The sequence below is a fragment of the Lampetra planeri genome, chromosome 23, assembly GCF_965212315.1.
Source record: "Lampetra planeri chromosome 23, kcLamPlan1.2.h2, whole genome shotgun sequence".
NCBI lineage: Eukaryota > Metazoa > Chordata > Hyperoartia > Petromyzontiformes > Petromyzontidae > Lampetra > Lampetra planeri.
In genome coordinates this window covers 10,052,724-10,078,846 of record NC_136129.1, presented here as the reverse complement: position 1 = coordinate 10,078,846, position 26,123 = coordinate 10,052,724, and the positions used below count along the sequence as shown (strand labels likewise).

Below are 26,123 nucleotides of genomic sequence, written 5' to 3'. Positions count from 1 at the left end.
CAGGAGATCTCGGGACATCCCCTGCAGGTGCCACGGGTGGACTGAGATGACCTTTAGATGCACCACCAGCTGTGCCCCCCCTTCCCCACTGTGCCAGTTGGCACAGTACTGGCACACGCAATCACACAAATACAAAGATCCCCCTATAGCCTTGAACAGACTAGGGGCAAGTGCTGTTAGTGAGCACCTATGAAGGCCGGAACGGCACGCGAGGGGATATGTGGCCAGCACCAGGCCCGGCCGCCTTTGTCTCCCTAGTGGCGATTCTCATACTTCACACCAGGTACTCATTATAAAGCAGAGATGTAGGTCTTGTTGGAATTTCCTACACCTCTGCTGTAACAGACGGACAGAAAATATGGCATCTGTGCAGGATCGCCCTTTCCTGAAACCGCATTGGGGCTCCACAAGCCTCTCCTCTGCGTGCCTAGCAAGGCGATGTTGAATAATTCTTGCCAGGACCTTTCCCGGCACACTGAGGAGTGAGATGCCCCTGTAGTTGTTACAGTCTGTGCGGTCCCCCTTCTTAAAGAGGGGGACCACCAGGGCATCCTTCCAATCCTGCGGAACCTATCTAGTGATCCAGACTGTTGTTATGATGTCATGTAGGGCAGTCTGTGCACAAACGCCACCCTCCTTCAGCATTTCGCTTGGGAGATCATCTCTGTCCAGTGCCTTTCCTGGTCTCAGACTTTGGATCGCCTTCAGTACTTCCTCAACGGATGGCACCTCAGCCAGCCACTCACAGGAGGCGACTTACTCCAATATTTGAGGCACCGCAGCCTCAGCAGGGTCATCCCCACTTTGTCCCACGATGTTTTCCATGTGGAGGGATTTCCCCTCCCCCAGGACCTCACAGAAATGCTCAGCAAATCTGCAAACCTGTTCCTGGGGGTAGGAGATTGGATCACCGTTTATTCCCCTAATGATGGTAATAGGTGTGGGCGTGTGGCGCTGCAGGTGACTTTCTGGATGGAATGAACACATGTACACACACACACGTACACACAAACACACACACGTACACACAAACACACAACAAAGATCCCCCGTATAGCCTTAACAGACTGTAGGGGCAAGTGCTGTTAGCGAGCACCTATGAAGGCCAGAACGGTACACGAGGGGGTGGGTGGCCAGCACCACGCCCGACCGCCTTTGTCTCCCCAGTGGCGATGTTTACACACCGCACCAGGTACTCATTTAAGGCTGAGTCGACCTAGGGGAGGCCCAGGACCGGTTCATATAATCGTCACTGGTGTTAGCCGTGAGCGGGAATCGAACCTGGGTCGCCAGGTTCATAGCGCAGCGCGCTAACCGCTACACTACCACTCCCCACTACACACACGTACACACAAACACACACACGTACACACAAACACACACACACACGTACACACAAACACACACACGTACACACAAACACACACACACGTACACACAAACACACACACGTACACACAAACACACACACGTACACACAAACACACACACACGTACACACAAACACACACACGTACACACAAACACACACACACACACGTACAGACACACATACACACACGAGGGCGTGGCGTTATCGACGCACGTGGTCCCTGTAAAAGAAACCCCTCGGAACCCGGAACGAAATCGAGGCGCGTGGCGGCGAGTTTCCACTCAGGGGGGGGGGGGGGGCAAACGCTCCGCAACTTCCGGCGGGGGCCTCCCGCGAGGGTTATTTATTTATTTACTATTTACCTCGCCGCCCGCGGCCGCTCGCTGCTGCTGCTGCTGCAGGTAACGAGCCGGCGACTCTCTCCTCCCTCTCGTCTCTCTCCGTCTCTCCTCTCTCTCCTCTCTGCCTCGTCTCCAAGAGGCGAGAGACACGTGGACGTGTTTGTGGCGCTGGTGGGAATGGTGGAGCGAGCTGCCCCCCCCCTCACGTCCTGCTCGTGCATCGCGGGCATTGTCGTCAACTTGAGGCCGCTGGCATCGGGCGCGTCGTCGTTGTGTTGTTGTTGTCGTCGTTGTTGTCGTTGTTGTCGCTGGTGTTGTTGTCGTCGTCGTTGTTGTTGTCGTTGTTGTCGTTGGTGTTGTTGTTGTTGTCGTCGTTGTCGTCGTTGTTGTGTTGTTGTTGTCGTTGGTGTTGTTGTTGTTTATCGGCGCACGCTTCGTGCTGTCTGTGGCACCGCGCGGTGGGCGCGGCCCAGGCTGGCCTCGGGGTCGACGCCGTCGAATGGCGATTCGCGGGCGCCGTGTTTAGTGAGCTCCCCCCCCTCCCTCTCCTGCACAACATTGTCGTGTGTGTGTGTAGGTGAGTGTGTCGTGTGTGTGTGTAGGTGAGTGTGTCGTGTGTAGGTGAGTGTGTGTGTGTGGTGTGTGTGTAGGTGAGTGTGTCGTGTGTAGGTGAGTGTGTGTGTGTGTGGTGTGTGTGTAGGTGAGTGTGTTGTGTGTGTGTAGGTGAGTGTGTTGTGTGTGTGTGTGTAGGTGAGTGTGTTGTGTGTGTGTGTAGGTGAGTGTGTTGTGTGTGTGTAGGTGAGTGTGTTGTGTGTGTGTGTGTAGGTGAGTGTGTTGTGTGTGTGTGTGTAGGTGAGTGAGTGTGTGTGTGTAGGTGAGTGAGTGAGTGTGTTGTGGTGTGTGTGTGTGTGTAGGTGAGTGAGTGTGTTGTGTTGTGTGTGTGTGTAGGTGAGTGAGTGTGTTGTGTTGTGTGTGTGTGTGTAGGTGAGTGAGTGTGTTGTGTGTGTGTGTGTAGGTGAGTGAGTGTGTTGTGTGTGTGTGTGTGTGTAGGTGAGTGAGTGTGTTGTGTGTGTGTGTAGGTGAGTGAGTGTGTTGTGTGTGTGTGTAGGTGAGTGAGTGTGTTGTGTTGTGTGTGTAGGTGAGTGAGTGTATTTTGTGTGTGTGTGTGTGTAGGTGAGTGAGTGTGTTGTGTGTGTGTGTGTGTGTAGGTGAGTGAGTGTGTTGTGTTGTGTGTGTGTGTGTGTAGGTGAGTGTGTTGTGTGTGTGTGTGTGTGTAGGTGAGTGAGTGTGTTGTGTTGTGTGTGTGTGTAGGTGAGTGAGTGTGTTGTGTGTGTGTGTGTGTGTAGGTGAGTGAGTGTGTTGTGTTGTGTGTGTGTGTGTAGGTGAGTGAGTGTGTTGTGTTGTGTGTGTGTGTGTAGGTGAGTGAGTGTGTTGTGTTGTGTGTGTGTGTGTAGGTGAGTGAGTGTGTTGTGTGTGTGTGTGTGTGTAGGTGAGTGAGTGTGTGTTGTGTGTGTGTGTGTGTAGGTGAGTGAGTGTGTGTTGTGTGTGTGTGTAGGTGAGTGAGTGTGTGTTGTGTGTGTGTGTAGGTGAGTGAGTGTGTGTTGTGTGTGTGTGTAGGTGAGTGAGTGTGTGTTGTGTGTGTGTGTGTAGGTGAGTGAGTGTGTGTTGTGTTGTGTGTGTGTGTGTAGGTGAGTGAGTGTGTGTTGTGTTGTGTGTGTGTGTGTGTAGGTGAGTGAGTGTGTGTTGTGTTGTGTGTGTGTGTGTAGGTGAGTGAGTGTGTGTTGTGTTGTGTGTGTGTGTGTAGGTGAGTGAGTGTGTGTTGTGTTGTGTGTGTGTGTGTAGGTGAGTGAGTGTGTGTTGTGTTGTGTGTGTGTGTGTAGGTGAGTGAGTGTGTGTTGTGTTGTGTGTGTGTGTGTAGGTGAGTGAGTGTGTGTTGTGTTGTGTGTGTGTGTGTAGGTGAGTGAGTGTGTGTTGTGTTGTGTGTGTGTGTGTAGGTGAGTGAGTGTGTGTTGTGTTGTGTGTGTGTGTGTGTAGGTGAGTGAGTGTGTGTTGTGTTGTGTGTGTGTGTGTGTAGGTGAGTGAGTGTGTGTTGTGTTGTGTGTGTGTGTGTGTAGGTGAGTGAGTGTGTGTTGTGTTGTGTGTGTGTGTGTAGGTGAGTGAGTGTGTGTTGTGTTGTGTGTGTGTGTGTAGGTGAGTGAGTGTGTGTTGTGTTGTGTGTGTGTGTGTGTAGGTGAGTGAGTGTGTGTTGTGTTGTGTGTGTGTGTGTAGGTGAGTGAGTGTGTGTTGTGTTGTGTGTGTGTGTGTAGGTGAGTGAGTGTGTGTTGTGTTGTGTGTGTGTGTGTGTAGGTGAGTGAGTGTGTGTTGTGTGTGTGTGTGTGTGTAGGTGAGTGAGTGTGTGTTGTGTTGTGTGTGTGTGTGTGTGTAGGTGAGTGAGTGTGTGTTGTGTTGTGTGTGTGTGTGTGTGTAGGTGAGTGAGTGTGTGTTGTGTGTGTGTGTGTAGGTGAGTGAGTGTGTGTTGTGTTGTGTGTGTGTGTGTAGGTGAGTGAGTGTGTGTTGTGTTGTGTGTGTGTGTGTAGGTGAGTGAGTGTGTGTTGTGTTGTGTGTGTGTGTGTAGGTGAGTGAGTGTGTGTTGTGTTGTGTGTGTGTGTGTAGGTGAGTGAGTGTGTGTTGTGTTGTGTGTGTGTGTGTAGGTGAGTGAGTGTGTGTTGTGTTGTGTGTGTGTGTGTAGGTGAGTGAGTGTGTGTTGTGTTGTGTGTGTGTGTGTAGGTGAGTGAGTGTGTGTTGTGTTGTGTGTGTGTGTGTAGGTGAGTGAGTGTGTGTTGTGTTGTGTGTGTGTGTGTAGGTGAGTGAGTGTGTGTTGTGTTGTGTGTGTGTGTGTAGGTGAGTGAGTGTGTGTTGTGTTGTGTGTGTGTGTGTAGGTGAGTGAGTGTGTTGTGTTGTGTGTGTGTGTGTAGGTGAGTGAGTGTGTTGTGTTGTGTGTGTAGGTGAGTGTCGGTGTGTGTGTAGGTGAGTGTGTCGTGTGTAGGTGGTTGTGTAGGTGAGTGTGTTGGTGAGTGTGTCGGTGTAGGTGAGTGTGTAGGTGTGTGTGTAGGTGAGTGTGTAGGTGTGTGGTGTGTGTAGGTGAGTGTGTAGGTGTGTGTGTAGGTGAGTGTTGTGTGTGTGTGTAGGTGAGTGTGTGTGTAGGTGTGTGTGTAGGTGAGTGTGTGTGTAGGTGTGTGTGTAGGTGAGTGTGTTGTGTGTGTGTGTAGGTGAGTGTGTTGTATGTGTGTGTAGGTGAGTGTGTTGTGTGTGTGTGTAGGTGAGTGTGTGTGGTGTGTGTGTAGGTGAGTGTGTGTGGTGTGTGTGTAGGTGAGTGTGTGTTGTGTGTGAGTGTAGGTGAGTGTGTGTTGTGTGTGAGTGTAGGTGTGTGTGTTGTGTGTGAGTGTAGGTGTGTGTGTGTTGTGTGTGAGTAGGTGAGTGTGTCGTGTGTGTTGTGTGTTTAACACCACGTAGGCTTTCGCGAGCAATATCATCCATAGTTACAGGTTGTTTGGGGTAGATCGCGTAACTATAAATGTGTCGTTAAACCCGCCACCACCCGACACGGCAAACTAGTAAGGATTATCACGTAAACAGAACGTGTCAATTCGTCACTAGTACAGCAACACCGGCTGTGTGTTGGAGAGCAAAGCCACAACATTCACAACCTGAGTACGAACGTTTTGCCAGCAACTACAACCGGTATCGTCAGGCTTACAGCCAGATTGTGTTGTGTGTTACTGTACGGTGTGTGTGGGGAGCGGTAGTGTCGTGGTTAGCGCCACGCTGCGCTACGAACCCAGCGAGCCGAGTTCGATTCCCGCTCACGGCCACCAAGACCAGTGACGATTATCTGAACCGGTCCTGGGCCTCCCCTAGGTCGACTCGGCCTCAAACGAGTAACTGGTGTGGTGTGTAAACATCGCCACTGGGGAGACAAAGGTGGCCGGGCGTGGTGTTGGCCATCCACTCCGTCGTGTGCCGTGCCGGCCTTCATAGGTGCTTGCTAGCAGCACTTGCCCCAACAGTCTGTTAATACTATACGGGAGGTCTTTGTCTTTGGTGTCGTGGGGAGTGGTGGCGCAGCGGTTAGCGCTGCACCGCGACGCCTCGACACGGCGGATGCCCCCGAGTTGCGTTCAACCTCGCGACCAAACAACCCCATCGTATGAGTATAACCCCGTGTGTGTTAAACGTGAACAACACTGGGGAGACAAAGGCGGACGGGTGTTGCGTTGGTCACCCATTCCCCTCGTGTGCTTGGTCGTCTTAATAGCGGCACTTTAATGGTGCGTTAAAGGCGAGAGGGGGGAGGTTCTTTGTCTTATCTTTGTCTTGTGTGTGTGTTGTATCCCTGATAGAGAGGGTGGATAAACGGGCGCGGCATAGAGCGAGACGAGAGCTGGCTGATCCGTGTTGCGAGTGGTTGTGTTGGGGGGGGATAAGGGAAGTGAATGCGAGTTTCACGGGCTGGATGTGGCACGCGAGGCTTTGGGAGCCGATTCACGATGACTGGTACCAGTGGTGTCAAGGTCGACCTCGGTGGAAACAACTCGTGGGCAGTGCCAGGCTAGGTGCACTTTGAGGATACTGTTGGCCTTAATAGAGGCTCGCTGACAGCCTCACTTAACTTACGGTGGGTGGTGCGCGAAACTGTGAATCTTTGTCTCGGGAGTCCAGGCAGGCGGTCTTCTCAGCTCATGCGCTGCACCTTGGGGGGGGGGGGGGGGGTCCGTCCTGTGACCTCCTGCCAGCCAACCTTTGACCCTTCACGTGGCCTTAGACGTGCACCTATCCTGGCACACTCGCTGTGGTAACGTCGCCGTCGCTTAGTGGTGAATGGCGGCTGTTTTATCTTAGTGCGGTATTCTCGGCATGACATGCCATAGAAAACAGCTGCTGTTCCATATCATTCCACTTTGGTTTTGTGAGTTAAGTCAACCCCGCGCCATTGGGGGTAATGAGGCTTCACATATGAGCTGTCATTCGTTAATCTTTTCAACACACCGGCGGTGCGCTAAAGTAGTGAACTATTTGTCTTTTGTCAACGTGACACATTTTTTACTGATTGGCCGTGTCGGGTGGTGGAGGGTTGTGACACATTTATAAATAACGCCATCTAACCCCAAAACCTTTATTATGAATTCGTTAATCTTGTCTGGTTTAACTTTTTTTTTGTTGCAATCCAGCCCTGTCATTCCACAAAGCACGGCTGCGCGTAATTCCCTGTTAACCTTTTAACGCGTACATTCATGATGTACCTTCTGGTATAGTGTTGGCTTTTCATGTCAGTGTGAGGGGTTTAAGAAATGTAGCTACCATTCCATTTCCTGATCCACCCCGACCGGACTTCTATACTACAGATTCAGATTCCCTTCATTATAGAATCTGAATCTTTATTAGGGGCGGAGTTAGAAACTTAGAACAACAAAACAATACAAAAATGAACGGTACGAGCGCAAAGTATATGAAAGGTGAGCAAATTACTGAATAAATAAATATACCTAAACTCGACTACGTTTATTTTTCCAGGTAAAGCTCACTGAGCTATGAGTGTTTTTTTTCAGTCGACGGGCATTCCTTAGCTTCAAGTTTATTATCGTTTCCAAGTTTAATGTTTATTTTGTTTAAACAGCTGAGAACACGGAAGAGACGAGGGCAGTCTCATTTACATGACTCAGGTCACCAAAATGTGATTTTGTTTTAGTTTGTTCCATATGCGTTCATGTAAGGATATGTATGCGTCTGTGTGTATTAGTGCTCGCAAACAACACTTGCCCCAACAGTCTGTCAAGGCTATGTGGGGGATCTTTGTCGATGTACTTGTCCTGTATGTATCTGTATACATGTATACATGCGTGTTTGACATGCATGTGGGGAGCGGTAGTGTCACGTTTAGAGCGCTTTGCTACGAACCTGGCGACCCGGGTTTGATTCCCGCTCACGGCCAACACCGGTGATGATTATTTGAACTGGTCCTGGGCCGCCCCTAGGTCGACTCAGCCTCAAATGAGTACCTGGTGCGATGTGTAAACATCGCCACTGGGGAGACAAAGGCGGCTGGCCGTGGTGTTAGCGACCCAACCCTCCCGTGACGTGCCGGCCTTCATGGGTGCTCGCTAACAGCACTTGCCCCAACAGTCTGTTAAGGCTATATGAGGGATATTAATCTTTGTTTGACACATGGCCCTGTTCCGTGACCTTGATCAAGTCTTCACTTCCCCAGGTAACATCGAAGGGCACCTAGTCTGGCAGCAACGCTGTGGGTCAGTCGGTGCCACTTAGTCACGAATGACACCTGTTGCATGTGTCTCTTGACGTCCCTTATTTAACCACGTGTTGAAGGAGAAACTCCACGTTATGTTGCTGTTGTTCAGAAACAGCTGTGAATCACACAACTCGTAGTTTACTAACAAGGAATACAACCGTCTTATTAAAGAGCACACGTAAAACTACAAATGTTCACTTTTCCCTTGAATACATTTGACAACATAAAACACCAAATCCATTATTATTCTTTTCGTAATCTCCATTGACTTGTACACAATGCACACGGCGACCGTGCACATGCATTCAGCGCAACGTGTGTGCCTAACGTCCAATACCAGTCACTGTCCATATTGTATTCCGGGCACATCCCCTCTTAAACGTCCGTGTTTATAACAAATTGAGCCTTAAGTATAGGCTGTTGCATGCACACAGTGGGCCAATCATTGTCCCCGCTGCACGGGCGACGTGGTCGCTTGCCGTGAGTGCCGTGCTCGTTTATTCCGCACGCGGTGATTAGTACAGTGCTGTAATCGGAGGGAGCGCTGCCTTTATGTGACCCCTAGAGTTGCTCTGGGTGGTGTGTGAATGCCCTTTCCAGTGCATTCTGCGCAATCTTCGAGTATATTTGAATTCAAGGGGCCGTGATTGTGAGCATTGTCTGTCGTGTACAATCAGATGTTCGTGGGCAGCAGCTGGCCTTGGCATCAATTGTAGCTCTGATATGTGTAATATGGTAACAAAGAGACTGCTTTTTGCCGTTTACAAGGCACGGGAGAGGTGATGTCAACTGTGATACAGTCTATTTAATCAATTAAAATGCACTTATTCCTGCTGGTCAATCGTAACACGGTCAGCGATATCGTATTCCTACTATCGTCCGTTCCACCCAGTGCTCCAGCCAGAGCGATGTTTATTCACAGTCTTGCCCCGTCGACTGTTGTCTCCCGTCAGCCATGGAGGACAGGACAGAGCGCCGTCCGTCCGACGCGCGGCAGAGCCAAGACTCGCAGCTTCACATCAAGTCGGAGGCTTGGTCCACCGTCCCTGTCAAGTCTGAGGAAGGTGAGGGTGGGGTGGCTGCGTGGCTCACGGCTCGGAGCTCTGGGGTCCCATTGAATGCGGGTTTTGGCTACCCATGAATAAACCGTGTTCTCAAGTGTCGCCAGTTTATGGTGTCAACACTGTCACAAATGACTGCACAAGAACAAAACGTCGCATTGGCACTTAGTTCGTCACTTAATTTCGGCAAAATTTCAGTGGTGTTTTTATTTAAAACGTTGGTTTTTATTGTAACAGGTTCTCCCTGTGTCGGTGAATATGGGAATAAAAGTGCCCACTGTGGACTGTTCTCTAATACACGGTTTGCTACTGCTCCTTGCGAGTTCAAAATACTCGTGACGTGACGGCCTTAGCACAAATGGAATGAAAATGTAATAAGATTAAGACAGAATGTCAAACATGTGTGGCTGTGACGGTTAAACTGAGAGTGGTGCAGCTGTGCAAATTGCATTACCATTAGAATGGGCACGCGGGGCTGGGCATCTGAGAAGTTGTTGAATGACCACGCCGGCTGCGAGTAGGCAGGCGTTGACCCCCGATGGCGTGTTCTCCTACCTACCGTGTTCTCCTACTTCCCCGGACAGTCAGGGAGCCGTGCCTGCCCGGAAACCCGTCGGCAGTGCTCTGTGAGCAAGACGGGCAGGGCCTGGACGTCGACTGGCTGAAGGTGGAAATCGCTTGCGACGGAACGTACAACCAGAGCGACGCTGCGGGTGAGCCATACCCCTCCCTGGCTGGCACGGAGCATCTGTTCCCGTAAGATGAATTGCCCAGTGTCGGCGCTCGAAATTAGATTCATAGCTCGGTGATTTACCAAAAAAATGTTAGATTAACATTCACGAGCAAACCAACAAGCTTATGGGCCAGTGCGTGAAGGGGACTTTCGTTTTGTTTGGGGAATTAACTGCACACAAAGAAATGTGCGGCAAAGAAACCGCACGGACGGGTGCGTTAGGTGTGCACGCTTATCACCCGCGCCGTCGTATTGCAGCACACGCACTGCTGCGAAGCGTGACGTTGCTCTGTTCAATAAATATTTGTTTTTAAAGTTTTTTGTTACCAATCTTTCCGGAAGGCTGTGTAAATCTGTGCATTGTCATTTGCTAAGCTGCATAGCTGGTTTTGTAGCCACAAGGGGTCTTGTAATTATCAGTAAAAGGGTTGTGCTTACACAAAATGTACAAGCGTCATATTTCATGTGCGTAGCCAGAAGTAGCTCCGCAAAAAAAGCGTGGCTTATTTAATGCCGTTGGGTTTACCCGGGTTATGTGAAGCATAAGCTTAAATGAATGGTGACGGGCGTGTTGAGTGACGATTGTATGGGGACATGGGCAAGGTATAGAAGCCTGCTTTGTTTCATGGTGCGTGTGTGCGCGCCTGTGTGCGTGTAGGGAGCGGTTAGTGTAGCGATTAGCGTGCTACGCTACGAACCCGATGACCCGTATTCGATTCCCGCTCATGGCCAACACCATTGACGGTTTTCTGAACTGGTCCTGGGCCTCCCCTAGGCCGACTCGGCCTCAAATGAGTACCAGGTGCGGTGTGTAAACTTCGCCACTCAAGAGACAAAGGCGGCCGGGCGTGTTGCTGGCCACACACCCCCTCGCGTGCCATGCCGGCCTTCAAAGGTGCTACTCGCAAACAGCGCCTGCCCCAGCAGTCTATTAAGGCTATACAGGGGACCTTTGTCTTTGTGCGCGTGTGTGGCGCAGACCCTGGCGGAGCGGCCAGCCCTGCGTGCGACCAGCAGCAGCAGCTCTGGTACCAGGGCCCCGACGTGCTGGACTCGGGCGAGGTGTCCCAGGACGAGGTGGGTACGGTGCGCGGCGCCCTCGCCCGCCGGCGTCCACGCGGCACCGGAGACCCGCGCGGTCCGCGGAGAGGTTAGCCGTGCAAGTCCAGAGCAAGGCGCAGCACGCAAAACTAAGCGCCCATTATTCTGTAGAGCGGCGTTTCTCAAACTTGTGGTGACCCCGCGGACCAGCCAGCCTCCCACCCCCCTGGTGCATTCACTTATCGCTCTAAATAGTAGTCGTACAAAACTGTTCATATTACCGGAATGAAAAAATTTTCGCAGCTCTAAGGTTTATTTTTAGCGGGGGCATTTATATCTTAGGGTTAGGGTAGTTTAATCAGGGTAGTTTGCCTAACTTAGTTTTTAAAAATTACATTTCAACATTGTCATTATTTCCGGATCAAGCTGCATTTGCATCGCAGCCACCGGGAAGCACCTGGAGGACCGTCGTGGACCACCGGTGGTCTGTGACCGCGCTCCTGAGAGCCACTGCTGTAGACTAAGACGCGTGCCGCCCTGCGGGACCCGGGTTGTGCGGCGTGAGTTGGGCGCCACGGCGACGAGATGTTAACAACCTCGCCTCGTATACAGGAGGCTGTGGGTTCGATCCCGACCCTGACGCTTGCTGTATATTTGGAGTTTGCATGTTCTCCCTGTGGTCGTGTGCTATAAATTTCCACGTGATAAGCCACTTCGTTGACTTATTTGTGGCCAGGTCGCTTCTAAAAAAGAGCTATATGGGCCTTACCTGGTAAAATAAAAATAGTTTATAGTTTAAAACCATGGTCCTCAAAGGTTGTTTCCTCCTCCCCCAGTCCCATCAAAACCACAGGGGCCTCGTTACACCCCCCCCCAGCCTCCTTGGCCCCCACCCCTTTAGGGTTATTTAGGCCACAACACAAAGAGAGAGACCACATGTCCACGCCTCTAGTGAACACGATGTTCCGAAGGTATTTGTTCTGCCTTGTGTATGTGCGTTTCGTCACCGCAGCATGATGCTGACATTCCTCGCGCACGTTTGAAATTTCCCCCAGCAGGGTGCCCAGGCCGCAGCCTACAGCCGCCGATCGAACGACCCACGGGGTTGAGAGGCGTTGATTTAAATCTTCATTCATGAGTAATTAGCCAAGTTGCGGTCAGGCACGTCGACATGGGTTTGCTCGCATGATGAATTTTCATTGACGTTAAAACACATAGGATATTAGTTGTGAAATGTATGCGGGGCATACGGAGAGACACATAATCTAGGTATGCATCTACACAATGAGAGCTATATTTTGAAGTTCATTGTTTCTAAGTGGGACCTTTTTGCCAATATCAAAGTTTGAAAAAAGTAAGAACAGGTTTTACCCTTTCTGACAGTAAAACAAGAGCTGTTAAGATATTCAAACACTCTTCATCTTTTGGCGTTCTTTGGTCTGACATTGGTGAGACGAGGCCAATCAGTTTCGAAGAAAATACCATACATTATCAGAGCATGTATGTTTGCATGTTCACCACAAGTACGTGTGGTTAATGCAGACGTGATTCCTTGCAAAACGTTTCTATTTGGTGTTTGAACATCTTCACACCTTCTGTTTTCTGGCTAGAAAGGGTAAAACCTATTCTTATTTTTTCATACTTTGATGATTCCGTAAGTCTTGTGAAACTTTGGATACCAAGCGCTCAGGATGGCAAGCGAGTATTTACGGATGTCGCTTGATGTGTGGGTGGCAGGATGGTGGCGCAGTGGTGAGAATTGTGCCTCATAGCAGCAAGGGGCCTGGGTTCGATTCCTGACTTGGCACCTTTCTGCGTGGAGTTTGTGTGTTCTCCCCCCGTTCTGTGCATCGGTTTCCTACAGGGTCTCCGGTTTTAATGTAACTGGTATTGCCTAAACATCCACATGCTGAAAAATGACCTACAAATTACTCATTTAGAATTACACATCGCAATATTCTCCCCCCTCCTGCAAGTATCTTGGGACTTTCTTGGATAAACAATTGTAAAATAAGAATCTTATTTTTTTCAGGGCCAAGCCACTGGAGGCGCAGACAAGTAAGTGATCCCATTTTTATAGTTTTAATGCATTGCACCCATATCTTGGAAAAATAGCATTGAACACAATTTATCTTGTGTTTCGTTGTCCTTCCCCCGCACCTCCGATTAGCATGGTTGGCTTCGTGCGGTGTGAAAGAAGTTCAACATACGTACATAAATTTAGATTTAACTCTGTAAGCCTATCTGTTTCCAGATTCCTGTCTGTGATTCCAAAGCTTCAAGACATCTCAAAGTGAGAAACTCACTGCCTCTAACACCTGCACTCGTACGCAGATGCCTACAGTGAACATCTGGTGCGGTTACTTAGCCAACAACGTCAGCGGCGTTCATAGAAACTGTAACCGCACGGTAATAGCGATATCATGAGTAGGCCATTGTGTGCCGACGCCATGGTACAAATTTGCCAAATTATACAAATGTCCCGCAATTACTCAATTGGGATTATGGATTGAAATCATCGCCCATTACTGGCAGACTATTGCCCACTTATAGGCCAGGTGCCGAGTCACCTTGGGACAGCTGCCACTGAAGATGCCCTTTCAAATGAGTTGTGACGTTAAGCGCTACGAGATGCCCCTGTGTAAAGGATGGCACCGTATCAAAAACAAATCATTACCGGCGATTGACCGCCGGTGAGCGAGTGATTGGAGTGAATCGGTGAGCGCTGAATCGTCTATCAACCCTAACCGCTTCAGGTTTGCATTCTACCGAGTAAACTTTTGTAGAGCTAAGAGTGGGCGCCACAGTTGCGAAATGTTGACTACCTCTCCTGGTATACAGGAGGTCGCGGGTTCAATGCCCACTCTGACTGACGCCTGTTTCCCCTCCAGTTTTTCCCTCCACATTTAAAAACACGCGTTTAGAGTATTTGGCTACAAGACATTTCCACGTGATAAGCCACTTCGTTGAGCTATCATTTGTGGCCAGGTCGCTTCTGAAAAAGAGCTACATAGCTCAGTGGGCCTTACCTGGTAAAATAAACATAGTTTCTAGTTTAGTTTTGAGTGGGGGTTGTCGTTGTGTGCGTGTGATCCTCAGGGTGCTTGACCGGTTCCCCAAGTACAACCGCATCCTCGTGTACTACTACCTGTGCAAGGGCATGCGCACGCAGGAGAAGGCCAACCCGCTGATCGCCGAGGCCGCAATGAGCGCCGGGGTCACCTACCGGCACGTCTACGTGAGTGCCTGCGCCGCTACACACCACACGGCATGCGCAGACGAGATGTCGGGCCGTTACGTCGCAGGAGTGCGTGGGGGTGGTGGCGTCGGTTTCTTGGCGAGGTCTCCACCCGCAGTGTGTTAATCTTCGCTGATAATGATGTTTCCGAGTCACACGAGATGACCGAGCACAACCACGAGCCACAGTTTCCACCTCGTCACGACTCCCAGTCTCCACCTCGTCATGACCCACAATCATCACGACTCCCAGTCTCCACCTCGTCACCAGCCCCCGGTCTCCACCTCGGCTTGAGAAAGATGGACAGTGCCAATGCGTCAATGTCTGTTGGAAAGCGTTATAAAACAAGACCCAACAGCCGTACGTGCGTTAATTGCAACGGCTCCCCGTGCCCTGACGCGGCACCTCCTTCCCTTCCCCACCCCCACCGCCCCTGCCCACTGCAACTCAGAACTTCATCGGGAACTTCCGGCGGGCCAGGGGAGAGTCGAAGCAGCGACCCCCGCGAGTGTGGGATGGCGATGAGGACCTGCTGGCCAGCCTGGACCTCAGCCTCAACTCGGCACAGCCGGGGCCTCCGCCAGCCCCGTCGGCTTCCAACGCCGCCCGCAAGCCCGGTGCTCCACTCGCTCGCCGGCTTTAAAGCGGCTCTGCGATACATTTTTGGTTTTGGCCGTGCGGACGACGAGGCGGTGGCGATGACGGAGCTCTGCGCGTCGCATCGCAGGAGGCGTTGTTGCGTCCGCTTGTAGAGTTGGGAGCGCGCACGTGAAACGAAGGCGTGAACCAAGACCGAGTGTATCTTGTAGATGCGTAACTAGCCAGGCCTCGGTGTGCCTCGGGATGTTAAGATTTCATTGATGAGAGAAAGAAAAAAGCTGAAATGAATTTTAGGCGTGGCGTTATAGATGTTTGTGCCGCCACTCCCACGCACGTGAATACATCAATAGTAACCGATTCGCTGACTCGGCGGTCAAGCGAACGGTTCGCAATTGGAAAAGTTGCGAGTTCAAATCCCATTTTGGGGGGGTTAACCCAGGCCATCATTACTCCGGGGTCGGTACAAATTGCTCTTGGGCCACAAAATGCACTCTTGAGTTAAGGCACTTTCACGTGTAATTGTGCATTTTACAGCAACTTTTGAAGTATTTTTTTTCTCGTTCATCACGCTTCAATTTCGCGTGTCGGGCAGCCTGGGTGATACAACCCGGGGACACGCCTACGACGCAAGACGCGTCGGGGCTGCGGGTCTCCTCCCGCCGTAAGTTGAATCTCCCGTTGTTGCCGCGGGTCAGGTGCGGCGGACGAGGGCCGGGAGGGGGCGCCGGAGGGCAACGCGGCCGCCCAGGCGCCGTGCCCGCCGCCCGACGAGAGGCGCGGCGGGGGGGAGGAGCCCGCCGGCGAGGAGCCGCGCGAGATCTTCCAGCACGTCAAGAACCTGCAGCGCTTCCCCAAGTACAACCGCGTCCTGGTCTACTACTACCTGTACCGCGGCATGCGTACGCAGGAGAAGGGCAACGCGCTCATCGCCGAGGCGGCCGAGCGGGCCGGCATGTCCTACCAGCACGTTTACGTGAGCGGCACGCACAGGCGGGGACACGTGTCGGCGCTTTCGTTTATTGAGCACTGCAATACAAGTGGGGGGTGCGTGCGGTGGTTGACCCCATCGGCCTTTAAATCGAGTGACCAGCATTTTCACTTCCCGGCCACGGTTAACATCGATTGCGAGTGATATCTGAACTGGTCCCAAGCCAGCCACCGTCACCAAGGCTGTTGCACTCACCAGCATGGTGACTTTTGGTCAAATAACCACTCGACAGAAAGGCGGGGTCACTCTTCTGCCACGGGTCATTCTCTGACACCTCGCGTCGCAGTGACCCAAGACGATGACTTCACAAGGCTGCCTCTCACGCCCACTTCAATGGGCCTCTCGATCCACGCCGGTGGCACCAGACCCTGTGTATGCCCTGCAAAAGGTGTTCGTCTCACTTGACTCAAACCTCGGGTTTTAATTCCCCAGACATGGAGTGAGCCAAATTAAGTGGAAAAACCGAATTAAATACGATGGGTGTTTGTGAAGGCATCAACTCGGTATGCTACAGAACCTGCTTTAATCACCGGTGGCTGCTTGATCTTTGTACTCGGCATTTCAGTGGTGCCGGCTGAATACTCTGGCATGGTGCTCCCCTCTTGGGCCAACCGGACTACCTCCTTCCCTCATCTCTCTCCCGCTTGTTTTCGCAGAACTTCATCGGCAATTTCCGGCGGGTGCTGGGGCAGGCAAAGACGCGCGTGCGGAGGGAACCCAACTGGTATGAGACGGGTTTCCCCAGCGCTGGTGCCGGCACCGGCGCCACGATGGCCTCTTCATTCCAGTCGGTCCCCCCGAAGCTGGCGCAGCCCGAGAGCCAGGGTACAGCGATGTCTTCCGATCCACACTCGCCGCCGCACTTTCAGCCCCTTGGCCTCGTGGCCCGGTAGCGGCGGAGGGAAGGCTGCTCACGCCGCGTTGTTCGCAGGGTTGCCAAGCGGACACTGGCCCGACGGCGCCGGGAAGGCAGACGTTCACAACGACTCGAGCTTTGAGGCCCTGCATGGCTGGGGCGAGAGGGAGGAGCCTTCGGATGCGGAGGGTAAGCCAGCATTCGTTCAGAGGCCTTCATCGCAAAGTGGCGGCAAAAATATTTTTTTTGCATAATTGCCGCATTGTGGGTTGTTTCAGCAATAGTGATATTCGTGCTAAATGCATTTCTCGGACTGTTTTACGGAATGTAAGCAGTCGTTGACAAAATTGGAAAAAGGCTGCTCACAAGAATTGGGCCTGCAAGGTCTTGTGTTTTCCACCCCAGTGCTTTGCAGTTGAACGTATTTCATCTTAATTGGAGTGTTATTATTTGACAGCCGTTTTTTTTGTTTGCTGGGCTTTTGCCTCCAGCTTGGGAGAGAAATAAACGCATCCGAAGCAGGGGGAAGCAAATGAGCACCGAATAAAACAGAAAAAGGTGAAAATGTTAAATGTTTTGACAAAACTGTGGGGCGCGGAGTGCAGCGAGCCGCACGGCGGAGTCGGAGAGCTCCCACGCGGAGTCGCCACAGCAGGCCGACGTGGTGACAGCGGCCGGTTGCTCGCTGGCGGACGACAGCTGGCCGTGCCTCGGCGGGTACGCCGACGACAAGCTGCCAGAGCCCGACGGGGGCGTGCCGTGCATTGGGGACGAGCGCATGGACGATACCCCACCGTGCGAAACCGAGCCGCAGCCGCCGCCGCAGCCGCAGCAGCTGCAGCAGCAACAGCCTCAGCAGCCACCACAGCCGCAGCAGCAGCAGCAGCAGTCGGGAGTGGTGGCTTCCCCATGCAAACGGCCCTGCTCACGACCGGCAGAGGAGACCTGCGCAACGGCAAGTCCCCACCGAGCGCCCATCGATGTTTTACCGTCATTATATTTCTCGAGCCGGCGTTGGTTGGGGGTGTCTGCTTGTTATACACGCAGCACTTTGGAGAGGTAACACGGCAGCGTTACCTCAGCGACGGGCTAACGGTCCGTACTTCTCGTCGCTCGTGCTGCGTTAGCGCTCGACGCCAACGCTGGAAGCGATACAAACTAACGCTGTGGCAGCTGTGGAGGGTTGCAGTGCGTCTGCGCCGGTCGTCTGGAACGTGCCTTCCATCGCTCGTGTACAGATGGTGCTTTCGCAAGTGGAGTTCAAATGAACGAATTAACCAGCGAGCGTGATAATAGCGCTATTTAAATGCAAATTATTATTAGTATGGTAAACGAGTAGTGAACCCATCTGTGCAGGCCTTAGGTGCTATTGTCTTCTGCTGCCACACAAAGCACTCGGCACGAGGCTTGGCAAGCTCTCTTGGATAAATAAATGACAATATATAAAAATAAATTTTTTACGCAACTGAGTGCACACAGCACTTTGTGTACATTTTTTTGTACATGTTTTGCAACGCTTAAATAACGTAAGAAGTAACGCACGAAATGTGGTGTTGAATGCAATGGATGTCATGCTTTTGAAACATACATTGGGCATTTTGACAGTGTCTCTTGCATGTTATATCATACAGATGGTGGACATGGCAAGTCCTGAAAAGTGAGTGGACTATTTTTAGTACCAAAAGCACACTTTGTTATCTCTTTCTGCATTCACCGTGCTAAGCAATACACACTATTATTAACTATTGATCCTCATCTAACCGATTGTGACGTAAATATATGGTTAATGAGTGTTTGCAACGATTGGTCATTTCAGCCAAGTTGGATGGTAAACTGTTGAGCAGGCGTGCTGACAGACGATGTCTAACATTCCTTGTACGATGCAGTGTGCCAGCAACATTTTATTTATTTAAATACATATGGGTTTATTAATTAAGATATATTTTTATTATTATTGAAGGATTTATCTTTTAAGCAATAGCAGACTATTAGTGTAACTATAAAAATGCCCATTTTAAAGCTGACCATTGGAAAAAAATTATATCACGTAATTCTCAGCAGTCTCCAACTCTTATCATCCACTCTCTCCGGAAGAAGGACCATTGCCTGAAACGTTGTCCATTATAATACATTTCCTTTTAAGGCCACGGCGTCTTTGACGAACGTGTGGGGTTCTCTTGCGTGTGCATGCAGGTTCCTCGCTGATCTGCGCTCAAATAAAGAACTGGCCAAGTGAGTTTTCTGTTCCTCTCCACCCCCCCCGCCCCCCCCATACTGTGACCGGTGCTTTGTACTGGGCTCATGTTGAGTCGGAATGAAAAAAAATAACTGGCAAGGTAATGGCTGGGCTTGTCTGGCACAGCTTTTGCTTCACCCACGTGCCTGCATCGGGCCCGAATGACTCTGATTGCCAAATTTGGAATATATATCGTACGATTATGAGGTTCATGGTATTGGAACGTAATGATGTCGTTGCTCATTAATTTTTTAATCTCTTGAAAATATATGTAAAATAGACAAATTCATCTATTGTAGCTGTGAATAAAAGCTGTAGTACCCATTAAACATTCTTGTTTTTCTGCATCACGACTTAAAGGAAGCCTGGCCCTTAAACCCCCTGGCATTTTGGGGGCGCTTGGTTGCGTTGTTAAAGCTTCGTGGTCTTTTCGCGGTCGCGTGACTGCTTGTCTTCCCGTGCAGGAAGCTGCAGCGCTTCCCCAAGTACAACAGCGTCCTTGTCTACTACTACCTGTACCGCGGCATGCGCACGCAGGAGAAGGGCAACGCGCTCATCGCCGAGGCGGCCGAGCGCGCCGGCGTGCCCTACCAGCACGCCTACGTGAGTGGCACGCACGGTCGCCAGCGCCAGGGCTGGCCCCCGTCTAGACGACGGCATGCACCCGTGCGTACCCTCGCAGGAGCTGCCGATGGGTACCACCTGAGGTAGCGGCACACCCTCGGCAGTACCATGGATGTATATTTTCTCCGGCAAGTCGAGGATGATTGTCTTCCGTCAGGCTCGTTTCTGTGGCTACGAATATTTGCTGATGAGGCCGATCTGGCATCGACAGCCTCTGTAGTCGCAGCTCGGGCGCCGCCTGTTAACCGAGCCGCGTCGTCGTCGTTGTCGTCGTCGTCGCACGGTTTCCAAGTGCTGAGGTCCCTGCAGTAGACTCTTCCGTCTGGGAGCCAATTTGTTTGCACGACGAATGAGAGCAAACGATTGGATAGCCTCACTGTCATCGGCCACGCTGAGAAATTAGAACCGCTAAAGTTGTGCCACCTCAGGTGGAACCGACGAGTGAAATGTCCTTTCTCCCTCGCGCATCGGTGCCATGTCGTTTGTATCGGTTCTTGCTTTTTTTCTGTTCTATTAATGCGGTTTCAGTTGCATTATTAGCTCCAGTGTAACATTAGCCTACCGTTTGTGTATCGTTTGCGCAAGTCGTAAAATATAAATTCTTACGCACGCAGTTTGATGTCATGAGAGAAAGAGTCGATTTTAATTGGCGAATCTGCGAATCTTTATGTGCCTGTTGACGAGACCAACCATGCACTTGCGTATTGAATAGAACTCTCTTGCGGGAACGTGCTAATCGGTATTATGCGTGCTAATCGGTGTTATGCGTGCTAATCGGTGTTATGCATGCTAATCGGTGTTATGCGTGCTAAGCGGTGTTATGTGTGCTAATCGGTGTTATGCGTGCGTGGCCGCCTTGTTGTAGAACTTCATCGGCAACTTCAGACGAGCGCTGGGCGATGCCAAGACGCGTGGCGTGAGGGACAAGAGCCCTTTCCAGAAGATGAACTTCCACGCGCCGCTCGCGGGTCAGGGCAAAGCCAAGATGGGCCCCCTCCCCTCGGCCAAAGGCAAGCACTGCGTGATGGCCCAAGCCCCTTGGTAATAGATTGAGGAAATGTAATTTCCTTCAGCTGATAATTCTGTTGCCTGCGATTCCAAGCACTTGGCACATGGAACAACCCCCATGTGTTACGTAGGGGTGGCATATACGCCCTGTAAAATTTATTGAGGTGGCTATGTTTTGAATGAAGTGCCAATGCTCATTAATGTTGACGGTGTTGAACGAGGCCTTGCCATGCATGTTGATGCCATTGCTCGTCCCGTGTTTTCCAAAGGGAGTCTTGACTCGAGGGTATTGAAGAATGATCGAAGGAATGAATAATTCGAGCAAATTATTCTTAAGTGCTAGAGTGAGCGGGGATTTCCCTCTTCAGAATTCCCAAACAACACCCACGTTCTGCGTTACAACGTCGCCCTCGTTGTGCGTGCGTTACGGTTTACAGCAAAGCTGCTTCACGCCACCGCTGGTGCCCGCGAGCCTCCAGGTCTCACCGCAGTGGCTACGCCGCCGCCCCCCTGTGGCCGTGACGAGAGGGAGCCTTGCCCTCCCGTGACCCCTGACAGCCCGTCCAGCACCATCCGCCGCAACCTCCTCCGCATCCAGCAGCTGGCAAGTCCCTCCCTCCCTCATCCGCCACCACCTGCTCCCTGTCGGCACAGTCTTTAGCCACCGACTCGGGCCTTGCTAAGCTTTTCAGGCCGAACGTCTTCACCGTGCTGAGAATCCCAACCCTGTGTTGGCGAGGTTTCCGGTTGTCACCGTGACTTCCCGAGACACTCTCGCAGCCCCATCGGCAGGAGGTCGTCGCCCCAATATTGGGAACCTGTGCATTTGGTGGGTTAACTTCTTTCGAGCCAGATTTTTACAAGACTGGATTGGCATGTTCATGGCGGGCAACACTAAACGCTGAACTAGTTTGACGTTCACATTAAGGGAATTGTGTGTTACCGGTAGACCGATGCACGCACGCGTTGGCGCCATACATCCGAAGGGCACCGCCGTGCGAACCGCGCGTGGGTTTGTGGCCTCAGATGGAGGAGAACCAGCGTCTGGGCTGCGAGGGGCTGGGCCTGGCGGTGCGCTTCCCTCCCGAGGTGGCGGCGGCTGCCGGGCAGCAAGACGGCGCGGGGCCCCTGGTGTGGACGTTCGGCTCCAAAGAGGGCCTCCTCCTCATGGAGGACAACAGCATCCAGAGCTACGTCACCCTGCTGTGGAGGGCCAAGCGGTGTAAGCATCGTCACGCTATCGCGTCACCAACAGCGACACGTCGCCCCCTTCGCTTTGCTTGTATTGCAAATTGGCCCAAGTCACCGTTATCCCAGGTTGCGTGATGAATCTTTGTCAACTGTATTCGCTTGCTAAGTCTTTTTGATAGTGAGAAATAAAATAAAAATAACATAACTGTTGAGGGACTGTTTATAGTTATTAAACAGTGGGCGGTGCACTTTGAAGGCAAGCGTTGGTGGATCACATAGATTTGTACAACTCAAAAACGTGTGTTGGGGTGCTCAAGTGGCCAGGAGGGTACAGCAAATGAGTTCACAAACTCCAAACCTTTCGGTGTAATCCCTTGGTGCGAATGGGTGGTTTTCCACTGGGCATTCTGGTCTGCTTCCACTCCTTAAAAAAAATGCCCAAACATCCCAAATCTAGCACCTTCTTCAAAGGTAGTTTTTAGACACGTTGGGTTTTTTTTTGGTTTTGCGCATTAATTGTTATGTTTATGTGGGTGTGCTTACCAATATTGTATGCGTATTGCCCACATTCCGTTTTTGTGATATTGCGTTAATCCTCCCACGTTGCTTTTGTCTTCCCTCTGCAGTGAGGGACGCCAATGAGAGACGAGCGCTGTCGGTAGGTGGAGACGGCACAAAGCTACACTGACGCATTACACATCGCGCAGCGTGCGGGTAGGCGGGCAGGCCGGTGGGAGCAAATGTTGCCGTAGCCCGTCCAGCAGCGCGCGATGGCGAAACGACTTGCCCTGAACTCGTGTCAAACCTGCACTTGCCCCGCACCTCCCAATCGGCACGGTTGGCTACGTACTGTGCGAAAGAAGTTCTACATACATACCAACCTGACGCCCCCCAGCATGTCAACTGGTGACAGGTTCGCGCCTTCCCGCGGTGTCTCCCGACAGGTGGCCAACGCCTCCGAGCACGGCCACTTGGGCGACAAAGACGAGGGCCGTGCCCTCGCGGAGACGAACGCGGAGACGCGCAACGGCCTCGACGCCACCGCCACCACCGCGGGCCCAACCCGCGGCCGCTTCCCCGGCTTCCCAGAGCCTTGCAGGCACCACCACGTCCCTACTGCCGGAGCGGGCCTCTCTGACGGGGGGCGACCGCGGGCCACCCGCGGCGGTGGCGCTGACGCCGGCCAGGGCTTTGCGCCGGCGGCGCCGGACTTTGGCCAGCCTCCGGCGGAATGCCCCTCTGCGGGCTTCCGCCATCAGCAGCAGCAGCAGCTGCAGCAGCAGCCTAGGTACATCAACGCGTTCACCCAGACGTCCTCGGGCAGGCCCAACGGGCTGGAGCAGATGGCCAGGAGGGCCGAGTCGCCCGCGCAGTTTGCCATGGCGCGGTCGCCCGGTCTGCACTGGAACCCCCCGCTGGCGAGCCAGGCCCCCCCGCAGGCAACGCAGGATGTGCAATATGACATGTGGTGAAGGGCCCCCGCTCGGTGACCCTCGGCGAGCGACGCGTGTCTCTCAAGAGGCATTCGCCCGTTCAGGAGGAGGGCTGCGACCGCAGCGAAAGGAAACAGGATGGAACGGACCTTTCTGCACTCTTCGTTACTTCCACTGAGATGTCGGTAGAGACACTTCCCCCACGAGCGGAGGATTGCATCAAGTGTTTGAGATGATGGCTGTGCCGCCGTTGGACCAAATGTAGGAAAGTGCCTCTCGTGTATCTGTAGCGCCTTCACTGGCAGATCAGGAGTATGCATCGTTTCTCTGGTCTCTCTCGTAAATGCAAGCTCGTGTAGTTTAAGATTTAAAAATCAAGTCTTCTTGAACGGTGTAGTTTATGAAATTTTTTTTTTGCCGAAAATGATCCAAATTGGCTACTAATCTGCAGTTTTCAGAAATAGAAGGTAAGGCATAATGTTATAACAAGCTGATTAAAATGGGACTTCAGGCCAAAAATAAACTCCTTAAAAAAGTTTTTTTAAAACAGCGGTTTTATTAACAACTTGGTTTAACTCGCGGTCGAGAAGAACGTCAATGGTGCCTGAGACACGCGGCGCCTGTTTTTTGTGCGAGCCGATTCCACAGTTTAGGGACCCCGCGGCGTTTTTGACCTACAAAAATATATATAATTAATAAGCCGTCCATACAAAAATTTGTAATTGCTTTAACGGAGGCAATTAAATTATGATTTGGACAACAGGAAGTAGACTAACTTTTGATTACAAGATTTGACCACGACAAACACAAGTGAAGTTAAATAAAACCGTTGAATAACACATGATGATGTATTTGAGGTATTGTTATCCTTCACGCCAGGTGGTGCATAATGTCATTATTCATAAGTTAACACAAGTGTGGGGCGTCACGGTGGCTAGGAGATGTTAACTACCTTGCCTGGTATACAGGAGGTCGTGGGTTCTATCTGGACCCTGACGCCTGCTGTATATTTTTTGATTTTGAATGTTCTCCCCGTGGTCGTGTGGATTTTTCTCCGGGTCCTCCGGTTTTTCCCTCCAAATTTAAAAACATACGTTTAGAGTAATTGGTTGCTATAAATTTCCATACGATAAGCCGCTTCGTTGAGCTGTCATTTGTGGCCAGGTCACTTCAGAAAAAGAGCTGTGTATCTCAGTGGGCCTTACCTTGTACAAAATAATAGTTTTTATAATATTCGAACAAAATCGTGAAAGTGCTCGCAGCAACGTCGCACTCGGCGCCCACACGTGCACAGGCAGCCCGTTCAAATCACAGGACCGCGCCTTGCACTTGGTCCTCCTGTCAAAGATTATGCAACGTGCATTTGTAACTAAAGTGCAGACTGGCAGCATCATTCACGCTGTAAATAAGACGGTCCACGCGAACGCTGTGTATTAACCTCTCACACACTACCCACCAACCTATAGCATTAGGCCTGTGGTGTTGCACTTTCTAGATTGCGTCGCCCTTTAGGGGCACGTGATGTCGGAGCCCGTAAAGTACTCTGGTTTTTTTTCTGAGCGAGCGTTAATTTTCAACTGTACAAATTGGCAGAGGCAGTTAAACAAAACCGAACTTTGAATGGTTTGAAAATTGCATGCGTCAACTGTGAAACCGCCGACTACATTCATGTTACCACTTACACAGTGTCACGTGTCAAGCCAAATCAATTCTGATTAATTGGCCAATTAAGATACTGCTGTACCGTTGCGGAAGGGATTTGTATTATGTTGAGACATATTCGCTTCTAATCATGCCACGGGCTAAATTATTTTATGCAAAATTATGAGAATGCATTTTATTTTCATGCATGTAGGGTAAGATTTGTTTAGTACAGACTGGCAGCACCTACAGTCATCACTGGTGTATATATGTGTGTGTTCTTGCTCCGCTGCTCCCTGCACCGATCAGAGAGGACAGAGCTCAACCTCTCTCTGCGCTTCTCCATGCACAGGCTGGTGTTCACCGGTTCCAACCTATTTTTTTTCAGTCGTTTACTAAACATTTCTTGCTAAGATTAATGATGGATAATGTGGGTATGGTGTGCCCCTAGCTGCCTGGGTGCAAATCATCACGTGCCCTGTGGCCCCCACGTGCCGGGCCTTAACACGTTAACTTTGCTAGGCCAGGGTGGCGTTCTGCTCTGCGGCCCCCGGGTGAGCTCGGTGGAGGCCAGTCAGATGATCGTGGGGGGGGGAGGGGGATGTGGACCCCTCACGGGACCGGTTGCCCAAGCGCTTTCTGGGCGGCATAGGTGGTGCGTTGCTCCGTCTGACGCTTCCGTGTAGGTGCCTGCACTTGTCCTCTGAGCTTGGTACACTAATTGTCTTGGGGCTGCGGTGGAGGTGGGTTGGCCCCCCAGAGAGGTGTTTCCCAGCCAGTGCTGCACCCAACTCAACATTTCGCAGGGGGCAAACAAAATAAAATCGCAAATCAATTGTAATAGCATGTAAATTAAGGTTTTATGTTATAAAATGTATTAAAATGGGTATTATTTATTTACGATGTTACATTAAATGTTGGGGTGGGGGGGGTAAAAGCCCCCTGTTGTCCACCTATTGTCCACCCCTCCTGGGTGTGCATCTGGTCTATGTGGCCGGGTGGTTATTCAGGGAATGTACCTGTCAGTGATTAATGTGGGTGCTGCAAAGACCCACGAAAAGCCACGTTTACGCAAGGACTGGATCTCACATGTTGTGGTGAAAACACGTCCACAAATGTCACTGATGAGGACCACTGCCTCATTCTCCCGAACACAGGTGGAGTAACGCGCTGGGCAGGAGATACCGGTGTTCTACAGTTTTGGGTTAGCCGGCATGAGTGTGTAGCTATTAAGAGTGCGTTTGCTGTGAAATGCAGTAAAGTATTCACAATCTCACATGTAATTCACCCTCACAATGACGGGCTGCATGGTTAATCCGAGTTGTTTTTGTAGAAGCACTTTTTAGTTATTAAAACATTGCAATGACATAAAAAAAATGTACATCGGCTGTTTTTATTGAATTTGCATTGTGTATGTTTTTGTTGTGATCGGTGCATTATTTAGCAATGTGTATTTTTTTATGAACATGTTTGA

At 51.3% G+C, this 26,123-nt stretch overlaps 1 protein-coding gene across 2 annotated transcripts; it reads left to right on the top strand.

The window, feature by feature from the left end:
* The first annotated feature begins 1,680 nt into the window (after window positions 1–1,680).
* LOC144726475 (uncharacterized) lies at window positions 1,681–26,026 on the top strand. 2 transcript variants are annotated; one of them, XM_078605214.1, is made up of 20 exons: window positions 1,681–1,773; window positions 8,953–9,063; window positions 9,645–9,773; window positions 10,773–10,870; window positions 12,867–12,892; window positions 13,089–13,127; window positions 13,934–14,072; window positions 14,524–14,689; window positions 15,368–15,645; window positions 16,317–16,485; window positions 16,592–16,705; window positions 17,122–17,471; window positions 18,148–18,173; window positions 18,710–18,748; window positions 19,217–19,355; window positions 20,242–20,386; window positions 20,822–20,988; window positions 21,411–21,606; window positions 22,202–22,233; window positions 22,520–26,026. In XM_078605214.1, exons 2-20 carry the CDS (start codon window positions 8,955–8,957, stop codon window positions 23,045–23,047), a joined length of 2,889 nt encoding a protein of 962 aa, XP_078461340.1. In that variant the 5' UTR covers window positions 1,681–1,773; window positions 8,953–8,954; the 3' UTR covers window positions 23,048–26,026. The 2 variants fall into 2 exon arrangements, with proteins under 2 accessions (XP_078461340.1, XP_078461339.1); XM_078605213.1 differs by lacking the exon at window positions 1,681–1,773 and adding an exon at window positions 4,624–7,957.
* Window positions 26,027–26,123: the final 97 nt, after the last annotated feature.